General features: G+C 40.9%; 1 protein-coding gene across 2 annotated transcripts in view; it reads left to right on the top strand.

Moving 5' to 3' along the window:
* The window catches only part of LOC126424869 (zinc finger and BTB domain-containing protein 24-like), a 137187-nt gene that overhangs the window by 14130 nt on the left and 96767 nt on the right, over positions 1-26290 (top strand). For both annotated transcript variants that reach the window (XM_050087697.1, XM_050087696.1), the window contains exons 2-3: positions 5743-5910; positions 15037-15129. In XM_050087697.1, coding sequence (XP_049943654.1) covers positions 15082-15129 — 48 coding nt within the window. In that variant the 5' untranslated portion in view covers positions 5743-5910; positions 15037-15081. The remainder of the gene's footprint in view (positions 1-5742; positions 5911-15036; positions 15130-26290) is intronic.

Below are 26290 nucleotides of genomic sequence, written 5' to 3'. Positions count from 1 at the left end.
GAGTTCCATTTTCACCTCAAAACGATTGGAATAACAAGGGAGTGTAATGGAACTTCCAAATATGAGAGCTCCATCAATACCGCCAGGTTATTCCAGTGGCTATGATTTCAGTAGTCTTACCAAAAAATATTTTTTGCACGGCATTTGTGCTTGTTGTGGCTGTGCCCTCTTGCAATGTTTTGTGGTTCCTGGCTGGATGTGGAGAGGGTGGTGTGATAGGTGGGTGGCCAGTTTCCTCTCACTACAACACAAAATGCACACGTGGTTAAAATATGCTTTATTACAGAAACCAATTGAGTATTAACTTCAATTATGTCCAGTCTGAAGTTCTGTGGTTAACAACAGTCAAGTAACATGTACTAATTCTTGAATCCTGTCCGTGTCCGTATCACAACTATATACAGTGACTAAAGTTCCCTCACAGCTAGCTGAGTTGCAGGGCGATGACTATCGCTGTGGAAGACATAGAGCACAGTGTGACATATTGAGGTGCAATGTGAACTGAGTACTGAGCTTGAGAGATTGAGACAGCTCGGTCAGTGGCAGCGGCCTTATGCACGCTGCCCAGGGGGCATTATCTGCATGTAGCCTGGGGGCGTGTCAAGGTCTTCTCCTGTCATAGGCGCGCCTAATTCAGTGCCTACTATACAGTGTTTCCTGGTATCCCAGTGTGCTGGCGAAGGTGTACGCCAGCACAATGCTAGTTTCCTTTGTCAGTAATGCACAAATTTTATTCCTTGTTGTGCCGCTTATTTTAGGAAACACTTCATGATGGCTGCACACTAATATCAGCTGAGAGTACACAAATGGATAATGATATAAAGGGACATTATTTTTAAACATCCGTAATTGGGAAAATTGTTTTAACCTTAAAATTGTTTACTGTGTATGTGGACCCATGTGCAAAGAAATTAAATATTTATGAGCTTCTTTGTTGTGTAGCCACACACAGCACTCATGTAATTCTCTTGATTACTACAAGCAGGCCTATTTCAATGTTCTCTTACCTAATGTCACATTATCATTTAGCATATTGTAACAACATAACCACCATGAAACTCTTAAGTAATAGTGAGTGATCAGCAGTGACATTTTGCATTAACAGCATACATTATATTTAAATGTACCCATAATGAGCAGGTTTGGTCTATGACTGTAGATTTATAAAATTATTAACACAGTTACCTGAGAGGCATCTTCATCTTCTGACCTGGAGAATCTTGGTTGTGACATTTGTAGATGGAGATTTATTGTCTCCAGATTCCAATGTAAATGTTAGAAACCAATTTATCGAGGCTGTATAGTTCTACTTGCTGTCATTAGCCTGCCATTCTCTTTCTCTCTACTTTCCTCACCAGCAGCTTTTAATCAGATTTGTAACTGTGAATAGGATTTATGATTTCCTGTCAGAAAGTTTGCAATTCACATAAATTGATGAGAAGTCATCTAATGAGACCGAAAGTCACCAGGAGTTCAAAATGAATTGCAAAATGATTTAGACAAGATATTTGCAAGGTGTGAAAAGTTGCAATTGACCCTAAGCAATAAAATGTGTCGGGTCCTCCCAGGAGTACTTAAAAATTAAATTAAATTTTGGTTACATGACAAACAACACAAATTTAAAGGTTGTAAATTCTACCAAGTGCCCAGGGACCTACAAAGAAATTAAATTGGAACTATTGCACTGGGAAGATGAAGCAAAGACTGTGTTTTATAGGCAGAAGATGCAACAAATCCACTGAAGAGACTGCTCTCAGTTTGCTTCTTGAATACTGCTATGTGATATGGGTCCTTACCACGTATCATTGACAGGGGACATAAAAAAAATTCCATCGCAAAACATGGGAGAGAATGTCATGGATATAAGTGAACTGGGTTGGCAGTAATTAAAACGAACGCTTTTTTGCTGCAGTGAGGTATTTTCATGAAATTTCGGTCACCATCTTCCACCTTGGAATGTGAAAATATTTTGTCGACTCCCACCTATTTAGGAAGAAACAGTCATCACAATAAAATATGATAAATTGGACTTCCCACAAAAAGATTTAGCTGTTCATTTCTCCCACGTGCTGTTCGAGAGTGGTATGGTCTAGAAATAGTCTGAAAATAGACAGTGGAGAAAAGAACAGAAATACTTAGTGAAGTACATTGTTTTATTAGAGCAGATCTAGAGTTCAACTATTACATAGTCATCTTCAGTGCATGTAACAACAGGTGACATTAGCCCAAAGTCTCCATAATCTAGATCTACTGTAATAAAATGATACAATCGCTTACTGTTATTTTCTCGATTGTCTATATTCAACAATCGCTACCCACAAGAGTGTCATATGGATTTCATTCTGATGATCTCAAAGTGGTTCTTCAATGTACTTTCTGCCAAACACTTCAGAGTAATCATGTGGATGTAGACATCATCAATGCCTCTTTGTCAAATTTTCCTTCTCTGTTGATCGCAGTCATCCCCTTTGCTAACTTTGTTGCTCTCTGCTGGAGTGTTACTACTGTATCAATAGAAATTTCTGAAATATAAATCAAATTGATTTATATGCATCTCTAAACAAATTAGGCCCAAAGTAAATGATAGATTACACTAGTCACAAATAAGTGATATAATATTCCAGTCACATACTATATCTTAGTTCTCTCCCTCCCTCCCTCCCCCCTCCCCCTCCCTCATCCCCCTCCCACCACCACCCCCCCTCCCCCCTCCCCCCCCTTGCCTCTCCCTCTCCTTCTTCCCCTCTGCCTGTGTTCAAAAACAGCAATGTGTACTGATGACAGCAACATCCTAACCAAGGACCCGAAATCAACCATAAGCACAGTTTTACAGGAAATCAAATAGGGTGTTACAGTAAACAAAATTGAAACATAACACTCTTATGGCCTGAGTATCAGCTGACAGGTGTGGTCAGTGATTGGTACTGAGAAATGAATTAACAGTGTAACAATAGCTTTTTACACTATGAAATAAATTATTTACAGGAAAGTAAAGGCGAAGCAGCATTATATGCTGGAATAACCCAAATAAGATTGTGCTGTTTTAAGCAAACTGGCATCACATCACCGTCTGGCTCTCCTGATTTAGCTTCACTGTGGTTTCTCTCCATTATTTCAGGCAAACCTGTGATTGTTCCTACTATAAAGCAAAGACTACTTCTCCCATCCTTGTCCAACTAGGCCTGTGAGTATGTAAATGAGTGAATACAGGATGAACCCGAATATTTCATGGGTTGCCCATGTACATTTTCTGGGTATTTTGATAAAGAGTTCCGTGGTATCCAGTGACTCATTACAGAGTAATTGCATGTCATTTGATTTCTTACCCTTGTTACCAAAAATATTTACTCAACAGTGCCAAAAGACTCACAGTACTTATTGCTGGCAACAGTAAGACCCACTTAACTCTTTGCCCTCAGGGTTACGTTACGTACTGCTTGGTTATGTCTCAGGTTTGTTTTTCCAGCAGTGTTAGTTGTACATCAACAGTAATACACAGCATTATGGGTAGGTATACTGAAGAAGGGTTGGGCAGTATGGACCTCAAGTATGGGTTCACTGAATAAAATGGAAGAGCAGCATAATGATGGTATTCTCAGCACTTCTGCATCTATGGCAGCCACATCACAGTGCTTTTGTGTCTTCATGCAGGTGTGTACAAGAATACAGGTCATTCCATGTTTTGGTTGATGCACGTTACTGGCATTTTCATGGGTGTGAAGGTACTCTGAGGTGACAAAAGTGATTGGATACCTCCGAATATCTCGTGGAACCTCCTTTTGCCCAGTGTAGTGTAAGAACTTGATGTGGTATGGACCTAGCAAGTCATTGGAAGTCCCTTTCAGAAATATTGTGCCTTTACAGCCATCCATAATTGTGGAAGTGTTGCCGGTGCAGGATTTTGCACACAAACTCACATCTTGATTATGTCCCATAAATGTTCAATGGGATTCGTGTCAGATGATCTGCTCGAGAATGTTCTTCCAACCAGTGGCGAACAATTGTAGCCCAGTGATACGGCGCGTTGTCGTACATAAAAATTCCATCGTTGTCTGGGAAGTCCATGAATGGCTGCAAATGGTCTCCAAGTAGGCAAACATAACAATTTCCAGTCTGTGATTGGTTCAACTGGACCAGAGGATGCAGTTCATTCTACGGAAACATAGCCCACACCATTATGGAGTCTCCACCAGTTCGCACAGTGCCTTGTTGACAACTTGAGCTCATGGCTTCGTGGGGTCTGCACCACACTTGAATCTTACCATCAACTCTTACCAACTGAAATTGTGACTCATCTGACCAGGCCATGGTTTTCAATTTGTTGAAGGTCCGACCAATATGGTCAAAGGCCAGGAGGACCGCTGCAGGCGATGTCTTGCTGTTAACAAAGACACTTGGTTCAGTCGTCTGCTGTCATAGCCCATGCCACATTTCGCCACCCTGTCCTAGTGGATACGTTTGTCATGCGTCCCACATTGATTTCTGCAGTTAGCTCACACAATGTTGCTTGCCTGTTAGCACTGACAACTCCACATGTAAATACTGCTGCTCTCAGTCATTAAGTGAAGGGTGTCTGCCACTGTGTTGTCGACAATGAGAGGTAATACCTGAAATTCAGTATTCCCAGCACAGTCTTGACACTGTGGCTTTCAGAATATTTAATCGACATGGAAGTCACCCAGTGTGGCATCACCTGAAATTATTTGCAACCCAGCAGCGGAACTTCCTTGGATGGGGTCTCCTGGCCAACAACGCAACATGATCATTTCATTTCATTGAAATCACTAACGATTTCTGAAGTAGAATGTCCCATGTGCTTAACTCCAACTATCTTTCTGTGTTCAAAGTCTGTGGCCATAAATGTCAGTCACATTTTCATATGAATCACCTGAGAATAAATAACAACACCACCAATGCACTGCCCTTTTACACCTTTATGCAATACCACCGCCATCCATACATGTGCATATCCCTTTCCTAGGACTTTTGTCACCTCATTCTATTTTCACGGAAACAAAGCTAATTGGGGTACCAAACTGAATAACTCATAATCATATTATTACTCCCTAGTGATCTGCTGGAGTCCATCAGTCCCTTGTACCAAAACACTCAGGAAATACTACTACTACTACTACCACTACTACTACTACTACTACTACTAAAACTACTACAAAACATTCTAAACTGAACTTCTCGATTAGTTTATATATGTATTTACTCAATTTTAACTTGTTATCTAGCTGAACATCAACGAACTTTAGTTGAGTGTGTCATTTTGTGGATTACTGTTAATGACTACTTCTAGTGGTAGCAGGTAACTTTTGTTTTCTTTTTTGCAATTGTGTAATATGAAACTTTGTGAGATTAATATGTGAAACTGTTTGCTATGAACCAGTGAATTGTTGGCCTGATTACTTACCATATGAATTATGTGTGGTAATGTTGAATTTGGGCTCATGTTCAAGACACTTGTAGACCCTATGGATAGTGTGCTATAGAGGGAGTTCTCACATTTTTGCTTCTGAAGTATCTTTACTGGGTGCAAGAACCCAATATAGTCACCTGCCGAGACTAAAGTGCCAATCTTGTGGCTGTAGATTCTCAATTAGATATGTTTTGAGTTATGGAAGCTAGTTGAACAATACACTTGAGCAACTTACATCGCCCTACATGAATAGACTAAAGGAAATGCTGGAGACAACAGCTTTTAGGTATTAACAGTTTTGTCTTGCACTGTTACAGTTGGCGACATCTCAGATAAAGGAAGAACCCAACATTCAGTCTGGTGCTTTTGGTATAAAGCACAGCTATAGAGGAGAAGAGGAAGTAATTTCATAATTCTCCCCAACTGTGTGCGAACACCTGGTTGGCTCTGAAGATTTTTTTCCTGTCTTACACTTTAAACACAAAGTGAGTTGCTGCTGTCACAGAAACTTGACATTGTCTTCCTCAGTAGAGTTTTTATTGCTAGTTTTTACTGCTTTGCTCACAGTATTGTAAAGCGTGCTCATACTGAAGAAGCAAGTTAATCAGTTTCCTCTGTTCTGTCTAGTTAAATATTAAAAAGGTTTAATGAAGTTATCTATTAGAAGACAAATTATGTTAAAATATGAAATAGTTCAGTTTTTAACAACTAGCTTAAAATATATATATTGCAAGTAAATAAACTGTGTGTTGTATTGGTCCTTCGTAAGAAGGGATCTTCTATAAAATTTTATGTCGTAATTGAAAAATAATGTAAGAGTTATGTATTTATGTATTCTGTTGGCTGGCTGTAGTTCTTCTTCCTCCAATTTTTCTTTCTAAGATGTCCTTCATAAATCATTATGCCAAATTGTGTGTCTAGTTTAGTTTTCCTCTTTTGTGTGTTGTTAAGCAATGTTCTTTTTTTGTTCATTTCTTTTAGTTATTGCTCATGGAATTTCTTTTCAGTCATTGATATTTTTATGGCTTTTCTATATGCATAGCTCCTTTATTTATAATTGTCTTCCTCCCTTGTTCTCCAAGAATGTGTACGTGAACTGTTCATGAAACATGAGGGATATTGTTTAAAATTTCAATAATTATCAATTCATGATATTCTTTAAATTTTCCTCCCTAACACCCCCCCTCCCCCCCACTCTATTTTTTTCACAATGTCATATCCTTGCCTGATCATATGCATTACTTTGTCTGACAATGGAAAATCCATGATGGAATGTAACAGTATTATGAAAAGGATAGTTGCTACTCTTCATGTAGTGGAGCTGCTGAGTCTCGGAGAGGCACAACAAAAAGACTGTCACATAATAAACTTTCAGACAACAAGGGATTTGTCAAAAATAGACAACACACACACACACACACACACACACACACACACACACAAATGCAACTCTCATGCACATGACCACAGTCTCTCGGAGCTGAAGCCAGACTACAAACAGCACTGCATGATGGGAGAGGCAACCGGGTGGGGGTAAGAAAGAGGCTGGGGCAAGGAGGAGGAGTAGGGACAGCAGGGAAAGGGTGGTAAAGCGCTGCTGTGGCACCATGCAGGGTTGAGGTGGAGAGAGGGTAGGGCAGCTAGATGCAGTCAATAGGTCTAGAGAGAGGGTGGAGGGGGGGGGGGGGGGTTGCAGAAAAGGAGAGAAGTAAAAAGAAGCACGGGTGCGTTGGTGGAATAGGGGGATGTGTAGTGCTGGAGTGGGAACAGGGAAAGAGCTAGAAGTATTGTAGGGAGAGTCACCACGTGTGTAGTTCAGGAAAGCTTTTGTTGGTGGGAAGAATCCAGATGGCACAGCTTGTGATGCAGTCATTGAAATGAAGAATGCTGCGTCAGGCTCAGTAACAGGGTGGTCTAGTTGTTTTTTGGCCACAGTTTCTCTGTGGCCATTCATGTGAACTGACAGCTTGTTGGTTGTCATGCCCATGTCATCTAGAATGCAGCACAGTGGTTGCAGCTTAGCTTGTAGGTTGCATGCCTGGTTCACAGGTTCCTTTGATGGGAAGGGTGATGTCTGTGACTGGACTGGAGTAGGTGATGGTGGGAGGATGTCGGGACAGGTCTTGCATTAAAGTCTATTACAGGGATATGAGCTGTGAGGTAAGGGGTTGGGAGCGGGGTTGTGCAGGGATTGGTGAGGATATTGTGTGGGCGGGAGCAATACCACCTTGGGTAGGACAATTTTCATTTCAGGATACGATGAGGGGTAGTTGGACCTCTGGCGGAGAATGTAATTCCGGAAAGATAAGGCATGCAAGATCTGATTTTGAACAAGCTTGGGGGGAGGGAGGGGGAGGGGGATAATTACGGTCTGTAAAGGCCACCGTGATACCCTCCGTGTATTTTGAGAGGGGCCATTTGTCACTGCAGATGCAATGGCCACAGGTGGCTAGGCAGTATGGAAGGGACTTCCTGGTATGGAATTGGTGGCAGCTGTTGAAGTGGATGTGTTTCTGGTGTTTGATATGAACAGAGGTACTGATGTAGCCATCTTTGAGGTAGAGGTCAGCATCAATGAAGGTGGCTTGTTGGGTTGCATAGGTCCAGGTGAAGCAAATGTAGGAGTAGGTGTTGATGTTCTGGAGGAATGTGGATAGGGCGCTCTCACTCTTGATCCAGATCACAGAGATGCTATCAGTGAATTTGAACCAGGTGAGGGATTTAGGATTCTGGGTGTTGCGAAGGATTCCTCTAGATGGCCCTTGAATAGGTTTGCATAGGATGGTGCCATGCGGATGCCCATAGCCGTATCCGGGATTTGTTTGTTGGTAATGGCTTTAAAGGAGAAGTAATTGTGGGTGAGGATATAGTTGGTCATGGAGACTAGGAAGGAGGATGTTGGTTGGGAATCTGTTGGGCATTAGGAAAGATAGTGTTTAATTGTGCTAAGGCCATGGGTATTAGAGATGCTAGTGTAAAGGGAGATGGCATAAGTAGTGGCAAGAAGAGCGCTGTTTGATAAAGGAACAGGAACTGTGGAGAGTCAGTGGAGAAGGCAGGTTGCAGGTACAGTGTGTAAACTTTTAGATGGCAGACCTCTCCCTAGTCCTGAATCGGTAGAAGTCGGTAAACGTCGGGAGGCTTCGGTAGGCACGCAGTTTCGATTGCTGCCAACATTACGTAGCTTACTGTGTTGTACAAGGTAGCCATTGTCGTCTGCTTTGTTATTGTTTTGCGCCATTTTTATTGAGCAGTTGTGCTGAACATTATCAAAATGAGTGAAGAGGCAGTTGCTGGCCCATCTCAGGAGTCGCCAATAACCCCTACCGGTGGTCCTACGGTTAGAAGGAACCAGTATTACGTAGTGATGCTCGCAAAATTATATTGCATGTGATTGAATGATGCGAAAGGGAAAGAGAGCAGAAAAAATTGCTTCACCCCATTTACAAATGTTTGGTGAGAGTTGCTACGTACACAGGACAAAGCATGCGTAGCATTGGAAGATTCTAACAGTTTTCCAAGAATCGTCCTGGTGTATCACCACAAATGCCTGGCAAGAAAAGGTGAGTTTCCATTTGAGATATTTTGTCCGCAATCACTTTGAAGGAGCCCCCTATTTCGTCCGAATTACCTTATATTTCATTTTTATACTATATGACCTGTTTAAGTATATTTAAATTTTATAATTAATAGTTTAACATTGTGGGGAATGAAATAAAAATTGCGAGCACTGAGAGTCGAACCCGGGTCCGCTGCATGTCAAACCTTTGCCTAATCAATTGCGCTACGCATGCTACAGTGACGTAATTGTTGAAACATTGTCCATAACTCTTTTCGGGCGTTCGGAGAACAACTCACCAAGGTTTCATTGCAATTGGATAAATGGTTTGTGAGTGCATAGTAGACAAACATACATACATTCATTTATATACATATTGATTTTAATGTACATGACGATTTCAGTTTCGTTTACGAACAACATTTAAAGCGAGCTTTACTTCCAAGCCTTTCGTCTGCTTTCGTGTAAGCATGACGCGCAATTTGTAGTGCCAGCACTGCAACTGGTAGGCGTGCCTTGTCCCCCCCCCCCCCCCCCAACGGCTCCTCTCTGCTCGCCAGCCAATGCATGCTCCCTCCTCTCCCCGCACTCCCCTCACAACTCTGCCGTCTTACAGTTAACACTCTGTAATAGGCTGAAGGTGTTGGTTTGTGAGAGCAGAGATTCTTTCATTGGGGGCACACTAACTGGCAAGAATGGGGCATCCTGGGTGGTTGGGTTTACGGACTTCAGGAAACATGTTGAAGGTAGGAGTGTGGGAAGTGGTAGGGGTGGGGAGAGAGATGGACTCTGAGGAGAGGTTCTGGGATGGGCCTAAAGATTTTAGAAGAGACTGAATATCCTGCTGGGTATGTAGAACAGGGTCACTGTGGCAGGGTTTGTTGGTGGATGAATCTGATAGCTAGTGGAGTCTTTCTGCCAGGTATTCTTGCACTTCAAGACAACAGTGGTGGAGCCTTTGTCAGCAGGTAGGATTATAAGATTGGGATCAGTTTGTAGGTGGTGGATTGCAGTTCTTTTTGCAGATGTAAGGTTAGTTTGCATGTTGAAGGATTTGAGTATGATGGTGATGGGCTAAGGATTGGCAGAATCTGAACACTTGCAGGTCATTTTGGAAGGGAGGGTAGCAACTGGAGATGGGTAATTTGATGGTAAGGCCATTTGAGGGTATTCCATAAGACGAGCAACAATGCAGGAACGGTATGTGGGACTGGGTTCTGGCTAGGGATAAGGGTATTTTTGTGTATTGATGCAGGTGGAAGGAGCAAGGATCCATGGTGGTGGAAATAATGCAAAAAAATATGTAAACAACATAGAATTATATCTGAAAAATTCGCAGAAAACACCCAAATATGTGAGAAAAATCACAAAATGGATGCAACAGATGAAATAAGGGGAAACTAGATGAAATCTCAGGGAATGCGTCGATAGTGAAAGACAAAAACCGACTGATATTGGAGTGAAGCCACAGAGATCAAAGAAAAATTAAAAATAAAAAGATTTTTACTGTGGGTTGCAGGTCTGTGGGTAGATAAGTGCGAAGAAGGGGGACATCAGAGGTGACTGGATTAGGTGAAATTAGTAGGTGTGAACTGAAATAGAGAGGAGAAGGAGTGGGGGGGGTGGGGAGCGGTTGGTAGGATGAGATGCAAGGTCATGTGGCACAGGAAAGATGCACGAAAATACGGGAGAGTGACACAGATAGAGTGATCAATTTTAAGGTATAGGATTAATGATATCGGCAGGAGTAATGTGGGACATAAGATGCTACATCAACAATCCGTGTGGTCTTGTAGCTGTCTGTTGTACACGGCTGAGATGGTTGATACAGTGTGGCTCATAAGTAGAGCACACATTGTGGTTTGTGAGGCGGCAGGAGAAACACAGGAAAGAATAGTAAGAAGGAAGGACATTGAATATAGAAATGCATTGAAAAATAGTAACAAAGGAAAACAGCTGTGGGTCAGAATGGAAGAAAAGCTGTCAGGCAAAATAAAACAATGGAAAATCCATGATGTAATGTAACGATATTATGACAAGGATCGTTGCTACTCACCATGTAGCAGAGTTGAGCTTTCGGCCAACAAGGCCTTTGTTGCAAATAGAGAAAACACACACAAACACACGAGGTGGAGAGAGGTTAGGGTAGCTAGGTGCAATTGGGAGGTTAGATGGAGGGTGAGGGTGGGGTAGAGAGAAGCGGAAAAGGAGAGAAGTAAAAAGACTGTGCATGATGGTGGAAGAGAGGGCTGTGCAGTGCTGGAATGGGAACAGAGGAGGAGCTAGATGGGTAAGGACAGCGACTAACGAAGGTTGAGGTCAGGAGGGCTACTTGAACAAAATAATTATTGCAGAGAGAGTTCCCATGCGCACAATTCAGAAAGGTGTTGGTGGGAAGGATCCAGATGGCACAGGTTGTGAAGCAGTCATTGAAATGAAGAATTTCGTGTTGGGCGGCATGCTCAGCAACAGTGTGGTCTAGTTGTTTTTTGGCCACACTTTGTGTGGATCAGATGACTGGTTTCACAAATACCCCTACCTTTGATGGGATATGTGATGTTTGTGACCGGACTAGAGTAGGTGGTGGTGGTAGGATATATCGGACAGGTCTTGCATGTAGGTCTATTACAGGGATATGAGCCATGAGGCAAAGAGCTGGGAGCAGGGGTTGTGTAGGAACGGATGAGCATATTGTGTAGGTTTGGTGGGTGGTGGAATACCACCTTGGGAGGTAATATGAAACTTCCTGGCAGATTAAAACTGTGAGCCCGACTGAGACTTGAACTCGGGACCTTTGCCTTTTGCGGGCAAGTGCTCTACCATCTGAGCTACCGAAGCACGACTCACGCCCGGTACTCACAGCTTTACTTCTGCCAGTATCTTGTCTCCTACCTTCCAAACTTTACAGAAGCTCTCCTGCGAACCTTGCAGAACTAGCACTCCTGAAAGAAAGGATACTGTGGAGACATGGCTTAGCCACAGCCTGGGGGATGTTTCCAGAATGAGATTTTCACTCTGCAGCGGAGCGTGCGCTGATGTGAAACTTCCTGGCAGATTAAAACTGTGTGCCCAACCGAGACTTGAACTCGGGACCTTTGCCTTTTGCGGGCAAGTGCTCTACCAGCTGAGCTACCAAAGTACGACTGCAGAGTGAAAATCTCACTCTGGAAACATCCCCCAGGCTGTGGCTAAGCCATGTCTCCACAGTATCCTTTCTTTCAGGAGTGCTAGTTCTGCAAGGTTCGCAGGAGAGCATCTGTAAAGTTTGGAAGGTAGGAGACGAGATACTGGCAGAAGTAAAGTTGTGAGTACCGGGTGTGAGTCGTGCTTCGGTAGCTCAGATGGTAGAGCACTTGCCCGCGAAAGGCAAAGGTCCCGAGTTCGAGTCTCGGTCGGGCACACAGTTTTAATCTGCCAGGAAGTTTCATATCAGCGCACGCTCCATTGCAGAGTGAAAATCTCATTCTGGAGTATTTGTGTATGTTTTAAAATTTCACATAGTATTTGGTTTCCTAAGGTCCTGCCGTATGTTCATGCTGGTGAAAACCGTTTTTGAATGTCTATTGTTGTTCCAGAGATATTTGAGGTGGCAGAGTTAGGTGAGGTACCCTGCATATATTCTTTCATGTGCCTCATGCAAACAGAATCTATTTTCTCAATTTTCCTCATAATGTGGGCCAAATTCCAAGATAGTTCCATCTTCTAGTCAGCTTTACAGACTGGCCCTCTTCAATCTTTTTTATACTTGGAGGAGTTTAAGGTCATTATGAGACCTCAATTTCCTAGTGATAACACATTTAAAATTGTTGGTTGAAGTCTCATTGTTTGCAACTCTTTGTTTGTACTTTTATTTGAATTCCACATTTATTGTGAAAGAATGAAAAAATATTATATGTCAGTAATACTGTTCAGTCTCTAGAATTAAAAACACATTTCAATTTCAATTTGATGTTTCACGTTTTTGTACAGAATTGTAATTAAATGCATACTTGTATTTTCATCTGATAGTAACTAAAAATAAAAATGTTATTTTTATTAAAAAATAATGCTTTGATATTTGTTAATTAACTTTCCCATTTGTGAATGAATATGAAGACATATAAGGGCGGGGCAAAAATATGAAAGCACCGAAAACACTATATGTACATTGCCATGTCTGATGCAGTGTAGGAAATCTTTTGGTGTATAGAATGGTTTCCAGTCATTTCAGAATGGATAAATACATATACCACTCTCCCTGCAAAATATTGGCAAGTTCAGGTAACTATACCGGAAGTGGACAGCAGTCGCACACTCTTCTCTCCAAAGTAGACCAGAAAGGCTGAATAGTATTGAGATTTGGCACCTGTAAAGGCCAGGGGAGACACGACAGTTTATCCTCATGCACTCAAAACCAATCCTGCATGATGCGATCTGTGTGAACAGGGGCCTTGTTATCTCGGTTCACAGCATCACCATTGGAGAACAAATTTTGTTCATTGGGATGGATCTGATCAGCAAAAATGACATAATATTTGGCAGTAATGTGACCTTGCATAGTAACTATGGCACCTGTGGAATACTACATTATGGTTGCCCACATTCTCACCAAACCCCTGCCATGATTCACTCTTAGAATGTAAACACGGACAACATTTGGGAATGGTGTGAAAGAAGACTCGCCTTATCAAACGACTTTTTTCCATTGCTTTGTAGTCCAGGTTTTGTGGCTTCGGCACCTTGTTTTCCTGTTACGGGAATTTGCATTACTTGTGGTTCTGGGATTCTAGCCTGCAGTTCCCTGCTTACGGAGCTCCCTTTGTGTTGTTTTGTGCTAGTAGGGTTTGTGAATGTGACATTCACTTCTGTAGTGACTTTTGCAGCTTTTGTCGTGTTATTTTTTGTCAGAATCCTCTTCCGTGATAGTTTGTTGTATCACACACTTTCTTTCATGTTGTGTCTTAGCATACAATATTTTTCTGCTGTTCCTGTATGCTGTATAAATCTTCGATTGGTGCTTCTTGAAACACCAAGCATTTTGGATGCTGTGGTTATGGAAGCACACACCATATGCGCACCAACAATTTTTCCACATTCGAATTCACACGGCTTCAAATAATGCACTCAGAACTACACAGAACGCTGTACTGACCTCAGCTGACATGTGCAATGTTTTGAGGACACTGCACAGGTGCTGCTCATGGTGAAATACAATAGTGTAGCCTGCACGCTCATCTAGCATCTGCATTTGCATTTAGGCATGGATTCTTCATGCTGTTTTCATATTATTGTCCACCTCGTGTGCATTGCCACAGCTGAGATTAGAACGATGAGCTTTATGGTAACTAGCTTGCTATGTTAACAGTAGGAAAAGATAGATTGTTACTTACCATAAAGATACCATGCTAAGTTGCAGACAGGCACGATTAAGAGACACTTACACATAAGTGTTTAGCCAGAGCCTTCATCAGAAAAAAGAAACACATAACATTCATTCACACAAGCAAGTACACCTCACACACGCATAACCACCAACTCAAACAGCATTATGGTCCAAGCTGCGAGAGAAGACAGTCGTGTATGCATGAGGTGTGTTGCTTGTGTGAATGAAAGATGTGTGTTTATCTTCTTCTGATGAAGGCTGTGGCAGAAAGCGTATGTGTAAATTTCTTTTAATTGTACCTGTCTGCAACTAAGCATGTTATCTTTACAGTACGAAGCTATCTATCTTTTCCTACATTATTGATTTTCCTACCTGGAGATCCCATAGTTTGTTATGTTACACATTCAGCTACCATTGATTATGTTAATAAGCTAATATTTTGCACTTAACAGCAGTCAGAAATCATCTGAACCCCAAATGAGACAACTATGAAAAAAATTGAAGGTGAGGCAGTCCGTGAAGTCACCTTCTGACATTGTTCAGTCTTCCATGGTTTAGGACACTTTAAATGTTAAGAAAATAAAAACTATATATTATGTGCTTGGAAATCTGATGTGTGGCTTGTAAAAAGAGAGAACCTCCTATGTATTACATACTGCTTCAGTTAATTGTTATCGGTTTATGTTTCAGGAAATAAGGGCAAAATCTCCAGTGAAGTATAGCAGCAAGGCACATATGGAGGAAGAAGAAGTTGTCCTGGGACTGATTCCTGCAGCAGATTGGGTGTGTGGTGGAACTCCTCATTCTCGCTCATTGGCTTGTTAACACTTCTTGATGCGTGCAAACTAATGTGGAGAAGGTTTTGTGCAGTCCTAATTCTGGTGCAAGCTTTATTAAACAGCACATCAGTGTGAGAATAATTGAGGAGCATTTTTTCAAAACTTGATAAACACAAAATTGTAAACTTCTTAGGAAACATATTTTTTAAATACATAAACAAGATAATTTAACATTTACACAGCTCTAGTAGGCATGTTTCTAGTTGTGTGTTTTACTTTTCTAAAATTTTCATTCATTATTTCAGAACTGAGGGGAAACTGCCAGGTTAGCCAAGAGCGCTAATGCGCTGCTTCCTGGACTCGGGTAGGCGTGCCGGACCCGGATCGAATTCGACCGGTGGATTAATGACGAGGGCTGGTGTGCCGGCCAGGCTGGATGTGGTTTTTAGCTGGTTTTCCACATCCCCCTCGGTGAATACCAGGATTGTCCCCATGTCCCGCATCAGTTCCACGACTCACAAACATTTGACACACACTCACACTGTTTCGTGACTTACACTAGACGTAGACAGCTGGGGTATACTCATTCCGCCCCAGGGGGTATGAGGTGGTGGCAGGAAGGGTATCCGGCCACCCCTTAAAATTAAGCATGCCAAATCCGTACTTAACCGTGCTGACCCTGCAGCCCATGCAAGATAAGGGCAGTAAGTCAAAGATGATGATTTCAGAACTGAGGGATAAAGTTTCCATGTTTTTTCAGAAGTCGATAAATGCAAAGTTAAAAGTTTTGTTAATGTTAAACATTCAAGTAGATTTTTCCCCCATTTATTTTCTATCTTTAACATTAATTATGAAGAAAGCTACTTTATTGTTAATTTTGCACAGAAATCCAATACTGTACTTCAGTATAACACTTTAACCTCATCACAGTATCATGAAAAGGATTGTGACCTTTCCGACAGTCTTTTTGGTGTGCCTGTCTGCAACTCATCATCTCCGCTATATGACGAGTAGCAACTATCCTTTTCATAATATTCTTACATTCTGTCCTGGATTTTCCATTGTTTGACTCTGCTCATACTTTTTCACAAATGTTTATAAGCAAAAGTGCAACAAAGCAAAAATCCTATTGAATTGTGATACAAAATACTGGCTACCACAATACTAAACTGGAATTGTACTGGTCCCTTTCAGCAATATTCTTATAAAAATCCACTACTCCTTCTGGTGTGTTAAAATGCCTCATAAGTTTTAAGACATACTTTTTCTTTTCCTTGCTGATGATGTTCTTGTTTTGAAGGTGGCTGCTTTCCTCATTTATTCATTGCAGTTTCTGAATTTTTGTATCTCAACGTAAGTGTCCAATACTGACAACAATACTTCCTTCTTAGACTTTTCTTAAGCCATCACACTGTGAGCAGTTATTTTGAAATGCATCTTTGATCATATGGCTTTCAGTGCAATAAACTTGAGATCCACTGTTTCACAATCTTATCTTAGTATTTTGATTATGCCAAGTTGTTCCATCATTTTATAGCTTTAAGCCGGGTGAAGAATATCTTCCTTTCTCTGGTAGTCATTATCCATTCTACCAAACACACTGTCAGGATTATAGCTGTGATCACAAATAGAGGAATATGTACCAGTTCATTAAATTGTCTGCTTTCTTCCATGAAGACCATTAGTGTGCACATCATAACACATTTTTTATTTTGACTGGTACAGGAGTTGGAAAAAAATGGATCATTTCCTGGCTGGGGCACCTCTCAATTTATGAGAAAATCCAATAGAGCAGAGACTACTTTGTTGCATCCTTTTGGTCCTTCTGTTTCCAGCCAAATATAAAAAGCAATCCCCTCCTTTGTCTGTGCTCGGGAATGAATCAAAATGCACAAATTGTGTAGCCAAACCTGTCTTGAATAGATTACTTCATCTACCTGAGAGGTTTGGTATTAGCAGAGTCTGTTGTATATCGAAACATTCTTTAACCACATTTGGATTTTCTGCCTTCATTATTGTCGAAAACTTTTTTGCACACAGTTGGTGCAGCCTGTGGTTTTTTATTAATTGATTCTTTTTCACTAGATCTTGCTCAGTTTGAGAATGTGTTTGTGCATATCTCTGATGTTGATTGAAGTGTTGCAGCACATACAGATACTATCTGGTGAACTTTTTTCCTTATGCTGTACTTGATCAAAATAGTACTCTCCCGTTTTGCTTCTTTCTTGATGTCCCTCCTAGCTGACAAATCTGGGTTGAACTGTGCAATAACCAAAAGTTAATGTTGTTGTGTACATGCTAATTTATTTCTATTATCAGTTCTGGCAGCAAGTGCTTGCCTACAGTTTATGTTGCATTTTTCTTTTTTTGCAGAAAACACTGTCACTTTATTATTGTCAGTCATGTTCTGTATTGTTTTTCTTGCTTCAGGTCTCTCAGAAGCAAAGCACAGTTTGTGTTAATTGAGTTTTGCTTTAACTGGCTGAGAGCAAATATCGAGTTTTGCAAAAACTTGTGGCTTACAACAGCAAATATTGGCGTTTGACGAAGCCATTTCAGCAAGTCATGCACAGTAACCAGCTTGATTTGCAACTACAAAAATCTAAGTTTTGGACAGTTTTATCAACTTTTGGAATAAGGCTCCTCAATTATGATAAGATGGAGTCTGCCCAACATCTCGGGCTGTAGTGTGTGACAAATTTAGAGGTTCACATTTTCACCAAAATCCATGCCTTTAGTGGATATTAAACAATAAATGCTATATAAATCATAAATATAATGGAAGTCTTCTAATGATACCCATTGTGTCCTGGATCTACTGGAAAAATAAAATAAGAAAACAAATGTGTTTTATTTTCAGAAATTATCTTTTTCTTAAAAATTAAAATTCTGAATTGTAGCATATCTGGATTGATTTAAAAGTTTGTGAGTGGAGTCATTATACTCATTCTGTAGAATTACATCTTGACAATGTAGGAAAAGATGATTACTACTTACCATAAAGATGACCTGTTAAGTTGCAGACAGGCACAATTAAAAGGCACTTACATAAAACTTTCGACCACAACCTTCATCAAAAGAGAAACACACACACACACACACACACACACACACACACACACAAGCACAAGCACACCTCAGGCACACATGACCACCATCTCCAGCAGCTTGGACCAGAATGCAGCTGTCACATGGAATGTAAGCAGCAGTCTGTATGGGGCAGAGGTGGGGAAGGGATAGCAGTGTACAGGTTGAGGGAGAGAGTAGTACTGTCTGGCAAAGTGTGCAGGGACTATACTGCCAATAGGCACAGCATTGGGATATTGTGGGGCAGGGAGGTGGGGAAAACAGAGTGAAAAAGGAGAGGTGTGAGGAAAGATGGGCTGGTGCATTGGCAGAGGGCAGCACACAAAGAGGGTGGGAGACAAGAATGGGCAGAAGGTGAAGGACACAGAGGGTGGAAACTGTTGGGTGGAGGGTGTGGGAACAATATCTTACAGTAGGTTGAGGCTGGGATAATTATGAGAGCAGAGAATGTGTTGTGAGGATGACTCCCATCTGTGCAGTTCGGAAAAGCTGGTGGTAGAGGGGAGGATCTAGATGGCTCGGGTAGTAAAGCAACCATTGAAATCGAGCATGTTATGTTTAGCTGCACATTTTGCCACAGAGTGCTCTACTTTTCTCCTGGCCACTGACTGGTGGTGACCATTGATACTGGTGTACAGCTGGTTTTGGTGCAATGATTACAGCAGGCTTGGTATATGACATGCCTGCTTTTACGGGTGGCACGGCCCTTGATGGGGTAGGATAAGCCTGTGATGGGACTGGAATATGAAGTGCTTTGTGGATGGATTGTGCTGGGCTTGCACCTGGTTCTTCCTCAGGGATATGGTCCTTGTGGCAAGGGTTTGGAATGGACTAGGATGTTGTGGAAGTTAGATAGGTGATTGACACCACTTCAGGAGGAGTGGGAAGGATCTGAAGTAGGATGTCCCTCATTTCAGGGTATGATGGTAGGTGAAGGATACGGTTTAGTTGTTTCAGTCTGGGGTGGTACTGGGTGACGAAGAGGGCACTCCTTTGTGGCTGTGGAAAATGGCACAGGGTATCTGTTTGTAGGTCTGGGTGATAGTTCCTGTTTGTGAAGATCTTGGTGAGACCCTCAGCATAATGGGGCAAGGGAGTCCTTGTCACTGCAGTTACGCTATCCCCAGGTGGTCAGGCTCTACGGGAGGCATTTATTGATGTGAAGGGGATGAGAGCTGTCAAACTGCAGGTAATAATATTTGTAGTTCATGGGTTTAATGTGGACAGAGGTGTGGGTGGAGCCATCAAAGAGGAGATGGTCAACGTCTAGGGTGGTCACATGCTGGGTTGATGAGTACCAGGTGAAGCGGATGGGAGAGGAGGGGGCACCTACAGGGCACCCTCCTATGCCAACCCCATTAATGGGCCATCTAGAGGAGACATTACTAGCATTCCAAAATGCCAAACCCCTAGTCTGGTTCAGATTCATTAGTGATGTATTCATGATCTAGATTCAGGGCCATGACACCCTGTCTTCATTCCTTCACAACCTCAACACTTTCTCTCCCAGCCACTTCCCCTGGTCCACCAAAACTCAGCATGTCACCTTCCTGGATGTTGACCTCCTCCTCTCTGATGTTTCTATCCACAACTCTGTCCACATTAAAGCCACTAACCACTAACAGTACCTGGATTTTGACAGCAGCCATCCCTTCCACACCAAAAATTCCCTTGACACTGCAGTTTGTTGGCATTAAGTTAAGCTTAAGCTTCAGTTGACAATACATGGCTGGTATATTAAAGTCGTGTTGTACATATGTATGTATGGTATGTATCGGAGATTCACATTTTATTACTCTCAATTGTCTTAATGTAATGACCAGCATGAGACACTCGTACTGCCTACCATATGTACAAAGGAATTTTTTTTATTTATCAGGTCATCAGATGATAAGATAATCCTGCAATGTCTTTACAAGAAACAGTAAAGAAATTCACAAAACATCTATGAATATTTTTGAGCAGCCTTACAGCATTTTTAAACTATATTTAGTAATTGCTGTGATAATCTGCCATTGCTCTTTAAGGATTTTCAATTGAATTTAGAGTTGAACAATGTCAGCAGGAAGTCAGTTGAAAGTGGAAACGTTGGATGCTCCCTTGGCCAGGGGATTGGCAAATGAGGACAATCAAGAGACATAGTTTGCGTGTTATGTGCCTACTTTCAGACTGAAAAAAACGTAGTGGTGGTCCGCTGTTCTCCATTGATAAGGTAATAGGTAGAACTGCTGCAGCTTTGAATGTAAACAAAAGCACTGGTATGAAGAGTGGGAAGGAAATGTTCAAGAAATGAAAGGAAGCTGGAGAAATGTCAACATTTAAAATCCCGGAGAAAAGATGTATGGATAAGTGAATTACTAATATCTATTTATGTAAGGAGGATGTGATTTGTCATCATGTTTATGATTAAATGACGACTAACTGAAACCCTCAGCTGCCGACAGGTGTTGTTGATATACCTCGATGTGGAGAGCTGAAAATGTGTGCCCCGACCGGGACTCGAACCCGGGATCTCCTGCTTACATGGCAGACGCTCTATCCATCTGAGCCACTGCAAGGGATACGTCCCTGCAGTCGCGCTATTCATCTGTGTCCTTCGGTGGCTCAGATGGATAGAGCGTCTGCCACGTAAGCAGGAGATCCCGGGTTCGAGTCCTGGTCGGGGCACACATTTTCAACTCTCCACATCGAGGTATATCAACAACACCTGTTGGCAGCTGAGCGTTTCAGTTAGTCATCATTTAATACAGGGAAAAAGCTGCATGGTCATCAACAGTATTCTGTTCTTTCGAGAACAGTTACTGTCTTCATATATGTTTATGATTATTAATTCAGAAAGGAACATCTGACACTAGGCAAGTTATTGGTCACACTTAATTTTCACTATGGATATTTCCGTGGCCATAAACTGTTGATGGCGGTGTCGGATATAGCTGCATGGCGATGCCAGATTTTAAGGTAGATCCGTAATGTGAATATTGACAAAGTTGTGGCTTGATGAAAGCTGACTCAGTTGTGGTCACTTTGTCAAGCATGCACGGACAGACGACACAATTAAAGGAACACTGGCAATGCCTTCTGACAAATGGGATAGATTTATTCTCCTTCATGCAGGGATCTGGAAAGGTTTTCTCCCAACCAATCCCCTGCTTTTTAAATCAAAGAGTGCAGGAGAGTGTGTGAAGATACGAACCACCTTAAATTGATGAATTTGTTTGCAGAATCACTCATACAAAAACCGGGAAAACCGTCAATAATTGTAGATAATGTTCCTTATCATTCAGCTGTTGTTGACAAGGCACTTACTGTGGCAAAGCAGGAGGAGAAAATGACTGTCTGACGTCAGTGTCATAACATTAATGTAAGTAATAACTTTCAAAAGGTGGAGCTTATAGAAAAAAATCTCTCTCCATAAACCACAGTTGTCCATTTACAAAATTGATGAACTGGTAAAAACATATTGGTGTTCAATCATTAGGCTACTACCTTACCACTGCCATTTCAACCCAATAGTGTTAATATGGGCCCAAAGTAAATGTTAAATTGCCAGGAATAATAAATTTAACCTCTGCAGTTGAAGCACTCACAAAAGAAGCTGTTAGGAACAACACCACTGAAGACTGGAAAAAAAGCTGCCAATCATGTGCAGAGCATTATGAAAAGAGCTGGCAGAATGAAGCTGTTTTGAAAACTTCAGTGGAGGAGATGATTATTTCTTCTTCTTCTTCTTTCGATTTCGGCCATCTTTGGACCACGTTCAACAATTCACTTGCCCGGCTTTTTGATCTTTTTTTCTCTCTTCCCAATATTTCCTCATCATTTTCGAGTGGTTCCTCCTCCGCTCTTCCGACCATTTCCTGTTATTATTCTTTAGTTTCGTTTCTTCTGGAAAACACTTAATTTCGTTCACTATTTGTCTAAACTTTTCCCTGTCCCTGATTGACTCACGGGTGACATTAAAATAGGCCAAATCCTTTTTCACCATCTGTATCCATTTATTGTTGGTTTTTTCGTTCCTGTTACTATGTTCAAACACTTTTCTTGTTAGTCTGTTTCCATCCATCCTCGACAGGTGACCATAAAACGTTAGTCTGCGTTTACGCATTGCCTCACTCACTTTCTCAATAGTTTTGTATATTTCCTTATTACTCTTTAGCTTGTACTCTTCTCCAATCTTTCTCGGTCCTAATATTTTTCTCAAAATTTTCCTTTCTTTCTTTTCCATGTTTTCTATTTCCCCCTTTTTGTTAAGAGTTAGGCACTCCGATGCATACAGGCATTCTGGTCTAATGACAGTTTTATAATGTCTTAATTTAGCTTGAATCGAAATGTTTTTTTTGTTATATATGTCTTTGGTTTTTTGAAAAGCAAATTCCATTTTCCTTGCTCTCGCCTGGTTTGCACTCTTGTCTAAACCATTCACTTGAATTATTTCACCTAAATACTTAAATTTTTCTACTCTCTTAATATTGCCGTATTTAGTAATAAGATTTTTCTTGTTATTTCTATGATTAGACATATACACGGTTTTTTCAAATGAAATCTGCAGTCCAGCTCTGGCCGAAACTTCTTGTAGTTTCTCCAGGTAGTTCTGAGCTATTTCTTCGTTTTCTGTAATTATTGCCAGATCGTCTGCAAAAGCTAAACAGTCCACTTTCTTTTTTTTGTTCCAATTCTGATGTCATTCTTGGTGCCTTTGAGTTCTTCTTTCCATATTCTCAATATCTTTTCCAGTACGCAGTTGAAGAGGATTGGGGATAAACCATCACCTTGTCTAACACCTGTTTTAATTTCGAACTTCCTTGAAATTTCACCCATAAATTTAACTTTGGCCTTACTGTTTGTTAGCGTCTGTTTCATAATTTGAATTGTTTTCGTATCGACCCCAAATTCTTCCAATACTTTCAGTAATGTTTCTCTATCTACCGAGTCGTATGCTTTTTTGAAATCTACAAATACTATTGCAAATCTCTGGCCTCTTGAGATTCTGTAACGAATTAGTGTTTTCAGGTTAAATATTTGTTCAACACAGGATCTACCTTGTCTAAAACCTGCTTGATATTCACCTATTTTTTTATCCAGAACTGGCTCCACGATTTGAAGTAATTTCCTTGACAAAATTTTGTATCCTACTGGTAGTAGCGAGATCCCTCTATAATTATTAACATTCATCTTATCCCCCTTTTTGTGTAGTGGGTGTATCAGGGCACACTGCCAGTCTTCAGGAATTCTTTCTTCGTCCCAGATCTTCTTAAACATATGTTCCAAAACTTGTGGGAGGTTGGTATCCATTATTTTTAGGATTTCTGGTACTATGGAGTCTTCACCTGGGGCTTTATTGTTTTTTAGACTGTGTATTATGTGTTTTATTTCTTCAGCGTCTGGAGGTGTTGACTCGGTATTAGTATTTCGGTGGTTTTCAAAACTCATTTTATCTTTGGGTGGTTCACAATTTAGTAGATTCTCGAAATATTTTGCTAATATTTCACAATTAGTCTTGTTTGTCAAACCTAGCTTGTTCTCTTCATCCTTAAAACATAAATTTGGGGATTGGTATTTGGTTAGCTGTTTTCTAAAAGTTTTGTAGAAATCTCTAGAATTATTTCTTTTAAAGTCTTCCTCAATCTGTTCTAGGTTATCCTGAAATTGTCTTCTTTTTTTATTACGGAAAAGCTTAGCTGTTTCTCTTCTCTGGATTTTAAAATTGTCAAGATCTTGAGGATCTTTTGTGGAGTTCCATTTCTGCCACAATTTCTGTCTCTTCTCCAGGTTCTCATCACATTCATTGTCCCACCATGGATGTCTTCTTACTCTTTTCACGAGACAATTTTCTTTTGCTATTTCAACTATTTCGTTTTTGATCTCCTCCCATCCCGCTTCCTTATTTATTGTGGATATGCCATCGCTATCTTTGTGCAATGCTCTTTGAAACCGTTGTTTAATTTCTTCATTTTTTAACGTTTCTGTGTTATATTTTGGAATTTTGTAAAAGGTTTTCTTCTCTTTTCGAAATGGGAGTGGTCTGAATTTAATCGTAGTCAAATAGTGGTCTGAATCAACATCAAGGCTTTTCAGCACTTTAGTGTTTTGAATTTCTTCTTGACAATGAAGTGAGATAGCCACATGGTCAATTTGGAATTCTCCGAGAAGTGGATTTGGTGATCTCCATGTTTTAGTTTTTCGGCTCAGCTTTTTGAAATGTGTTGTCATTATTTTCAAGTTGAAATGCCTACATACCTCTATAAGCCTTTCTCCATTTTTTGAAGTTCATTTGTGACCTGGGAAGAGGCCTACTGTTCCATGGTATTTTTTCTCCCTTCCTATTTGTGCGTTAAAATCGCCTACTAACATTTTTATGTTCTTCTTTGAGCATCTATCCAGTTCCATTTCAAGTATCTCCCAAAATTCTTCAACTTTCTCCGGGTTATTTTTGTTGTCCTGGTTTATGGGTGCATGGCAGTTGATTATAGAGTATCCTTTGTTTTTACATTTAATCTCAAGAATGGATAGTCTCTCAGAACTCGAGTAGAAGTTAGTAACTGAATCTAAAATTGAGTGATGTACCAGAAATGCTGTTCCCAGGTATGGCATTTGTTTCATTAAGATTTTACCTGGTTTTCCTTTAAATAAACGATAGTTTTCAAAATCTAAAGCAGTTTCATCTAAAAACCTTGTTTCTTGTAATGCACATATTAAAATTTCTTTCTGGTTCAGCTTTTCAATCAATAATTTCAATTTTCCTACTTTAATTAGAGAGTTTACATTTAGGGTTGCAAACATAGTTGCTTTCTTAAATTTCAGTGTTGAGGGCTGCATACATGTTGGTTGGGGTCCTCCAAAATCCTTTGACCCCTTTGCATTGTTTCTACGAACAACGGAGGATTTGCCATTCGGTCTACCTCTTGGAGTAGTGTCTATCTTTGACGACGTTCCCATCATGCTTTGCAGTAATTGTTGGATAATAAATTGGGGGATCGGGTTGCCCCGAATCCGAAATTAAAACCAAGGTAGTAAGCCCTGGAGTTAGCTCTTCCGCTCTCTCTGCCGTTGGGAAATTGTTCCTCTTCCGCCATTGAGACCGTTGGCTGGGTTTCACCTAGTAACCCTAGGCAGGGGCCCTATGACACGGTGCTACCATCTGGAGCCGGACGGACCCTGGTTTTTTTACGAGGTTGTTACTCCTCCCCCTCCACACTTCCCCATCCTCTTGTTTTTAGATGGGCCCGGGCTTGGGACCGGCTTGCGGCGGTGTTAGATGATTATTTCATTAAATAACAACAGTAACAGTGATAATGATATTTCAGGTATCCATCATAGGGACAAGGGATGTCTGGAATTTTTCCATTATCGCTAGAGAAATGGAGCACTGTTGGATTCAGCTGCATTTTTGGAGTACACAATTTACAGTTGTAATTAGCTATGTAACAAAATTGTATTGTTGTAAGTTTTTAAATTGTAATAAGAAGGTTTTATTTGCAACTAATTACAAATGAAGTTCATCTTGGGAATTCACTCTTTATCACACAAAATAAATAGTACTGTTTACAGTGTGATTGCTGCAGTACTGAGGCACTGTGTTTTTATTTCTTTTTCTTTCTTTCTTTTTTTCTTTTTAATCGCTTTGGTTCCTTCTCAGAATATGAGTTGACCTATGTAAGATTAGTTTTCTCAAATTAATAAACCCACATAATCTTATATTTTGTTGTGTCAGAAAAAAGAGGCAGATGAGAGAAATTGGTAATAGGTTCATTACAAACCTAGTGATCTATTTCCCTTAATGAAACTGTATGGGCTGTTGATTAGTACTCGGTGTGCAAGCAAAGCATTATGCATTATACACTCCTGGAAATGGAAAACAGAACACATTGACACCGGTGTGTCAGACCCACCATACTTGCTCCGGACACTGCGAGAGGGCTGTACAAGCAATGATCACACGCACGGCACAGCGGACACACCAGGAACCGCGGTGTTGGCCGTCGAATGGCGCTAGCTGCGCAGCATTTGTGCACCGCCGCCGTCAGTGTCAGCCAGTTTGCCGTGGCAAACGGAGCTCCATCGCAGTCTTTAACACTGGT

Source organism: Schistocerca serialis, chromosome 10 (assembly GCF_023864345.2).
Source record: "Schistocerca serialis cubense isolate TAMUIC-IGC-003099 chromosome 10, iqSchSeri2.2, whole genome shotgun sequence".
NCBI lineage: Eukaryota > Metazoa > Arthropoda > Insecta > Orthoptera > Acrididae > Schistocerca > Schistocerca serialis.
The sequence above is the reverse complement of the archived record's forward strand: the minus strand, read 5'-3'. Positions and strand labels throughout refer to the sequence as shown.